Below are 7,199 nucleotides of genomic sequence, written 5' to 3' on the forward strand. Positions count from 1 at the left end.
CAGCGCTGATGTCTCTGTCCTTCGTAACTTCAGGGCCGGGAGGCCGTCCTGGCCTGGCCCTCAGCACCTCAGCCTGGCTGTCCTCTCCTCATCACGTCGGGACTCCCATCTTCTCGCTGAGCAGCTCTTCCCGCCTCTCCGCGCGTCTTTGGGGCCGTCAGCAGGTAAAACGGGGTGACGAGCACGGGCACCTCCGAGCCCCCTGGGGTCTGACACCCAGGGGGCGGCCGTGTGGCTGACGGGGGAGTGACTGCAGCGGGGACACGGACACAGGACCAGTTACGTGGACATCGCGAGACTTCATCACAGCTACTCAGAGCAGCCGCAACTTGTTTATTTCTGGAATTTTCCATTTGGTATTTTATGGCTGCTGCTGGTCTAAAACCATGGGAGGCTGAACTGTACTGTGTTTGCCACTTTGCATGACTATAATTATTCCTGAATAACAAGTGAAATGAATGACGTGGGCCAAACTACCATGGAGGGGAGGCTTGGTCACAGAGCCAACAGCGTGGAGACTCTGGTTTGAAGGAACCGGCCCTCCCGTTGAGTCAGGGCCGCCAGCCCTGTGGCCCCCATCCTGGTCCTGAGGCCGGGACAGGGCCGGGGAGGTGGGCCCGAGCCTGGGAACAGCAGAGGCAGGCTGTGTGTGTGTGTGTGGTGTGTGTGGTGTGTGTGTGTGTGTGTGTGTGTGTGTGTGTCCGCTTGCTGCACTGATTTCTATTGCTGCTAATAAATGCCACAAACTTAGTGGATGAACATGACACCCACTTACAGTCTCAGTTCCCTGGGTCAGGAGCATGGGCGGGTCAGGGGTGAACCCAGGGGCCGGGGCCCATCTTGAGGAGCTTCCTCCAGGCCACTGGTTTGGGGGGTGTGCTTGCTTTTTCTAGATGTTGACTGGGGACCACTCAGGTCTCAGAGGTGGCCCTCACGTCCTTGCCCTGTGACCCTTCACCTTACAATGTGGCATCTGCTTCTTCCCGGCCACAGGAGGGTGTCTTGGCCAAGAGGGAGCCTTGTAAGGCAATGTCATCACTGGAGTGGCCGGCCCATCACCGGCACAGCGGCTGCCCGCACTCAGGGAGACAGACAAGGCGTGTGGCCCTGGACCATGTGACAAGTTTGCCTCCCGCCTCAGCATCCCTCATGCTTCTTTGGTATCGTCCCCATGAAGCCCCATCCCCTTCGTCTTCCCAGCGGGTCTGCCTGGGGTTTCCGTCCTCAGGCCTGGTGTCGCCGCACTCCCTCCCCCTCCAGCAGAGCATGGTGAACGTGATGGAGAGCCAGGACTCCTGTGACCCTACAGTTAGAGGAAGCCTTCTGCCAACTGCCTCGGACACGTCCGTGGCCACTGCAGTGACCGCTGGAGCCAGGAGCCTGGGGCACTGGAAGATGCGTTTACCCTCTAACAGCAGGAGTGGGGAGCCTTGGGGCGCTCTAGCTCCTACGTCTCTCTCTCATGCATTTCTGTGTGAAAACATCGCGTGACACTGCCTGGGCTGAGGGGCAGGATTTCCTAGGCGCAACGTGTCCTGCTGAGCGGGGTGTTAAGCTGGAGAGGCTTGGGGTCACTCTGTGTTATCCTCACTCCAGGGCATTTCCCATTGATGTTTAGAGAGAGGGGAAGAGAGGGGGAGAGACAGAGAAACATGGATTGAGAGAGACACATCAATTGGTTGACTCCCTCATGCGCCCTGACCGGGCAGGGGATCAAGCCGGCAACTGAGGTACGAGCCCTTGTCCGAAATCGAACCCAGAACCCTTCAGTCCGCAGGCCTGTGCTTTTCCTGGTTGTGAACATAATATGTGAGGTTAGCATGTGGGAGGGGGTGGCAAGCTTCTCCTGTAAAGGGCTGGTTAGTAAACATTTTCAGCTCCTGGGTCATTGCGGTTTCTGTGCAATAATTGAGTCCATCACTCCGTGCAAAAGCAGCCACAGGCGATATGTGAATGGTGGGAGTGGTGTCTGCTAATGAGCAGTTATGGGCACTCAAATTTGAATTTCATATCCTGAAATATTACTCATTCTTTGATCCCCCCATTAAAAAAAACATAGAAACTACATTAACCTTCAGGGCCCTACAAAAGCAGCCAGCAGGTTGGCTTTGGCCTTTTTTGGTGACCACCGGCTTTTAATTTTTATTTAAAATATTTTTATTGATTTCAGGGAGGAAGGGAAAGGGAGAGAGAGATAGAACATCAATAATGAGAGAGAATCATTGATCTTGCATGCTCCACACTAGGGATAGAGCTTACAACCCAGGCATGTGCCCTGACGGGAATCGAACCATGACCTCCTGGTTCACAGGTCCACGCTTAACCTCTGAACCACTGTAGAGGGCCTCCTGGGAAGGCACATGGACATTCTTTAAATTGTCAGCTGAGCCCGAGGCACTGGCAGAGTCCGTGTCCTCGGTTACACACACACACACACACACACACACACACCCCGAAGGCCGGAGGGGGGGTGATGGTGTTATTCAGTTTCTGACTTACCTTTGTCTAGGTGTCAGCAGGGGAGGGGCTAGATATGTAAATCCAGTAATGCTAGGGCCTACTTAAGAATGCAAATAAGCTCCTTTGATCCTAAGTTTTTGGTGTTATTTCCTGGATTTTTGGGATATAAAATAAACCTGCTGCGTGGCTCGGGTGCTTGCTGCCTCTCCATCAGAGAGAATGGCGCCCATCTAGCTCCCAGCCTTATGAATCTATTTCTGCCTCTGGTCTGTTTCTTTCTTTAATTTCTTTTTTTTTTTTTTTTTAATATATTTTATTGATTTTTTACAGAGAGGAAGAGAGAGAGATAGAGCGTTAGAAACATCGATGAGAGAGAGCCATCGATCAGCTGCCTCTTGCACACCCACTACTGGGGATGTGCCCGCAACCAATGTACATGCCATGCCCTTGACCGGAATCGAACCCGGGACCTTTCAGTCCACAGGCCGACGCTCCATCCACTGAGCCAAACCGGCTTCTGCTCAACATGGGGCAGATTTTAGATTAAAATAGAGACCATCTAAAAAGCCAGTGATGCCCACCTGGCATGGTTTGTGTGGGGTGTTTCTCTCTTTTCCGCATCTATCTCCATCATGGAAAAGGAAACAGTCCAGTTGCTGAGTGGAGGAGCTGGGGATTCAGAAATTAAAGAAAGAGCCAAAGCCGGTTTGGCTCAGTGGTAGAGCGTCAGTCTGCGGACTGAAAGGTCCCGGGTTCGATTCCGGTCAAGGGCATGGCATGTACATTGGTTGCGGGCACATCCCCAGTAGGGGGTGTGCAAGAGGCAGCTGATCGATGGCTCTCTCTCATCGATGTTTCTAGCTTTTTATCCCTCTCCCTTCCTCTCTGTGAAATATCAATAAAATATATTAATAAAATAAAATAAAATAAAATCTGCCCCATATTGAATTCATAGGCTAAAGCCAAAGCATTTTTAGCTTATCTGAGTTTCTTCAGTGTCCTGTGAAAATAACTCAGAGTCTCATTTGATTGAAAACAGTTAGAACCCAGAATTAATCTCAGCTCCTTCTGTTCTCCCCTCTCCTGTAAGTTGCGGTCAAGTGTTCAGGGACCACTTTTCAAAGATGAGTAACATTGACAAGAGGGAGCAGACAGGCAGCTTTCATTAGAGCCCTAACTCCTACACTCATGTGGGACAGATGCTGAAGATATTGCTCAAGCAGTGGGAATGAACTTTTTGGGGGGCAAAATATATTTTTATTAATTATTAGAGAGAGAGGACGGGAGATGGGGAGAGTGAAAAACACCTTCGAATGGCTGCCAACCAGGGACCGAACCCATAACCTGGATACGTGCCCAGACCAGGAATGGACCTGGTGACCTTTGGTGCACGGGAGGACATCCAGCCGAGCCACACCAGCCAGGGCGGACTTCACCTCTGTAGCTGGGAAGGAAGGTGGAAGGAAGGGAATGGCCCTGGTCCTCAGCTGCTCCTCTAGCCCTGCACGGCGCATCTGTGAACCGTCAGGGTAGCCTACAGAAGGGGCCATAAGCTAATTTAACAGCTGCATTAAGCAAGTGTACTTCCCATTGGCCATATTAGCATGCCAAAAAATCCATATTTTAATAGGTATAATAAAGAACATTCATAGCAAGTAACTGACAAAGCCCTTGTTAGTATGAATCAACTCTTCATTTTCTTAATCCAATTAGACATATGTAACTGCTAATTGGTAGAAGGCAACCAATGAATCATGAGCTGAAATGAATAAGACTTTTGGGGTAAGAAAATCAAGTAAGTGGTTCTAGAAACCATCATCTGCCCCCCTCTCTCTCTCTCTTTCTCTTCTCTCTCTCACACACACATACACACACACCCCTAATTCAATCATTTTTTAAACCCATAATTAAAGTTGTCCTTTATAATGTAATCAATTACAAAGGTAATCAGTTCCATCATTTGCACAAATAATAGCTAATATAAAGACAGCAACTATGGAAATGAGATTAACATCCCAAATTTCCCAAACCTTGTCCTACAGGCCCTGGCCCCGTGGCCAGGAGTCTCACCACCACAACCCTAGGGGAAGCGAGAAAGGCACAAAAACCAAAACCTTAATGGCCACGGCCAGGGCTACTGGTCTCACATTTATTTATTTTTCAGGTTTAACCAAAGAGGGGGGAAATATCTCAGATTTGAGATTTTTCTTCAGAACAGTTTTATTGGTTTGCATATGGCGTGCCTACCCTCGACTTTGCTGTCCTTCTCTGACACACACATCCATTTATTCGCACTCTTCTTCGCCCCATATCTCATAGATGGTCACATTGCTATGTGGGCCTATGGGCCTCTCAAAGTTCTGCGCCTTGTGTTCACTGGCAGTTACCATGGCGATTTTCAGATTCCGCACCTTGGACATGAGCTGCACGAGGTCCATCTCGAGCTGGTTTAAGGTGTGGAGAGCGTAGTTTTTGCTGGGGCACGCACCCTGGTTCTTCTTCGGTGCAGCACGAACCGGAGAGCCCCGAGGGCTAGGAAGGATCTTTTCCTGCCAACAAAGAGATGCGGGTGAATAACACCCTCGGCTTTGGGCACTTGGACACAGGTCCAGGGGAGGTGGGCTCACCTAAGAGGAGACGGTTCTAGCGTTGCTTGAGTCCAGGGGCTGGCAAACTGTATTGCCCAAGGGCCAACCTGTTATTGTAAACGAAGTTGTACTGGAACACAGCCCTGCTTGGTCACACACATACTGTCTAGGGCTGCTTTCAGACTAAAGCGGCAGAGTGGAGTCACTCAGTGCAACTGAAAACACCTAGTGTCTGGGCCTCCAGAGAGAGGCTGGCCAGCCCCCGTTGGTTGGTTTGGACATAGCCCGGGGAGGCATGGGGTTCGTCTGGTAGAGAATAAGCTGCCATTTTCCATCTCTTTCCCCACCGTGGAGACAATTGCAGCTGTAGGCAGGGGCTGCCACCTTTTCACACCTCTATCCCTTTAGGAAGGTCTCTACCTTTACTGGCGACAATGCTATCAATTGCATTTGACACAGCAACTTGTAATAAGTCAAACACTAGGGAAATTAAATCTCGGGTAGCAAATCTGGCTCTGTGAATAATTTCCACTCAAACATGCCAGGTTCTTGAATCTATCCTCATTGAACAAACTCATTGAACAGGCTGAATATCAAGCAAAGGTTTCCTTCACCCAGTAAACAGAAGGTGGTCTCCAGTGTGGCCCCAGCCTCGGTGGGTCTGAGGCTCCATCAGGAAAGGACTGGCCAGCGTCTCCCAGGACTGAGGTGGCTACTTTGCATTAAAATCCCTTCTACTCAACCGTCCTGCCTGTACCACCTCCATGTCTTGGAGTCTGAGATTTCTGAGGTGGCAGCAACATGGGATAAAGAATGGAGCCGTCCTTACCTTACGCTTCTCAATATCTCTTCGATACTTGAGAATTACATACAGCAGAATAATAAAAAAGAACCAGAGCCACTTGCTGACGAGCCAGCTTGGGGCGTGGACTGGTAGGTTCTGCCTAATCCGGAAGTGCCCTCCGCAAGGCACCTTCCCGGGGGGCTCTTTGACATTCTCCCTCAGAGAAGAAAACATAAAGGCGTAGCCGCAAGACAGGCACATGGGCAGGAACAAGGTCCATCTCAGGGTCCGCATGGTGAGCAGAGGGGGGGAGGAGGCTGCTCATGGTGCCCTCGCACCCGGACTCTGAGTGCTGGGCTGAGTTGGGTTGATGTCACAGAGGCCCCAGCCAGGAGCGGCTCGGGCCATTGTGATGGCGGCAGGGAGGCCAGTGAGGCCAGGGTCCGTCGGAGGACGTAGGGAGCGGGTGGCATTCCCAGCAGGCAATCAATAAGAGAGGGTGGATGGTGGTTGCCATGCCCTTGCCAGCCTTTCTGACGCCCTGGTGCTGAGCTGGCTGAGACCTGCTTTTGTTTGTGTTTCATTTAAGTCAAGATGCTGTGTCAAATGCGTGGCATGTGGCCCTGTGGAGCTGAGCCCAGTGAGAAAGACATTAAACCAGAGGCACCCTGGCCAGGGGCTCAGTGGTTGGAGTGTCGTCTTATACACCAAAGGTTGTGGGTGGGCACATACTTAGGTTGTGGGTTCGATGCCTGGTCAGGGTGCGTATGGGAGGCAACTGATGGATGTTTCTGTCACACATAGATGTTTCTTTCCTTTTCCAATCAATAAAAACATATCCTTAGGTGAGGACTAAAAACAAAAATTAAACCAAAGGCTGTACATTAGGAGCCATTGGCTTACATTGTTTCTAAAAATAATTATTTGCAGGATTTAATGTTGGGATTAGGGGTTCTTTTTAGAACCTAGATTTCTGGCTCCGTTTGAAAACGTGTGAGATCTGAAAACACTGGTCCCAGGAGGAACGCCCTCTCCAGCCCGCCCGTCCCCACGCCTCACTCACTGCTTTCACCAGGTGCAGGCCCGGGGGTAGCTAAGGATGTACGGTAACTTATTAAATGGTGATTAGAGCAGGGAGTGTTCAGCAGGTGTCAGGTGATGCAGGAAGGCTTTCCTGAAAAAGGCATTTGGGTGGAGTTTGAAGGATCATCAGGAGGGAACTGGCACCTAGACAGGAGGTGAGCGCAGTCTGAAGGCAGCAGGCGGAGGCCAGGAGTATAGCGAAGGCCCACTGCCAGTGAATGACACACAATGGAAAAGCCATGAACGGAACACAAGGCTTGTCCCTGTCCCCTGGGTCATCTGAC

The 7,199-nt window shown here is 50.8% G+C and overlaps 1 protein-coding gene across 1 annotated transcript; it reads right to left on the bottom strand.

The window, feature by feature from the left end:
* Positions 1–4,429: 4,429 nt before the first annotated feature.
* On the bottom strand, positions 4,430–6,782 carry LOC311624779 (protein FAM209-like). The gene is made up of 2 exons (XM_084888397.1): positions 5,806–6,782; positions 4,430–5,087 (listed from the first exon to the last, which is right to left on the bottom strand). The coding sequence occupies exons 1-2, from the start codon at positions 6,124–6,126 to the stop codon at positions 4,746–4,748; spliced, it is 663 nt and encodes a 220-aa protein (XP_084744523.1). The 5' UTR covers positions 6,127–6,782; the 3' UTR covers positions 4,430–4,745.
* Between the last annotated feature and the right edge of the window lie 417 nt (positions 6,783–7,199).

The sequence above is a fragment of the Pipistrellus hanaki genome (genome assembly GCF_964339955.1).
Source record: "Pipistrellus hanaki genome assembly, chromosome: 6".
NCBI lineage: Eukaryota > Metazoa > Chordata > Mammalia > Chiroptera > Vespertilionidae > Pipistrellus > Pipistrellus hanaki.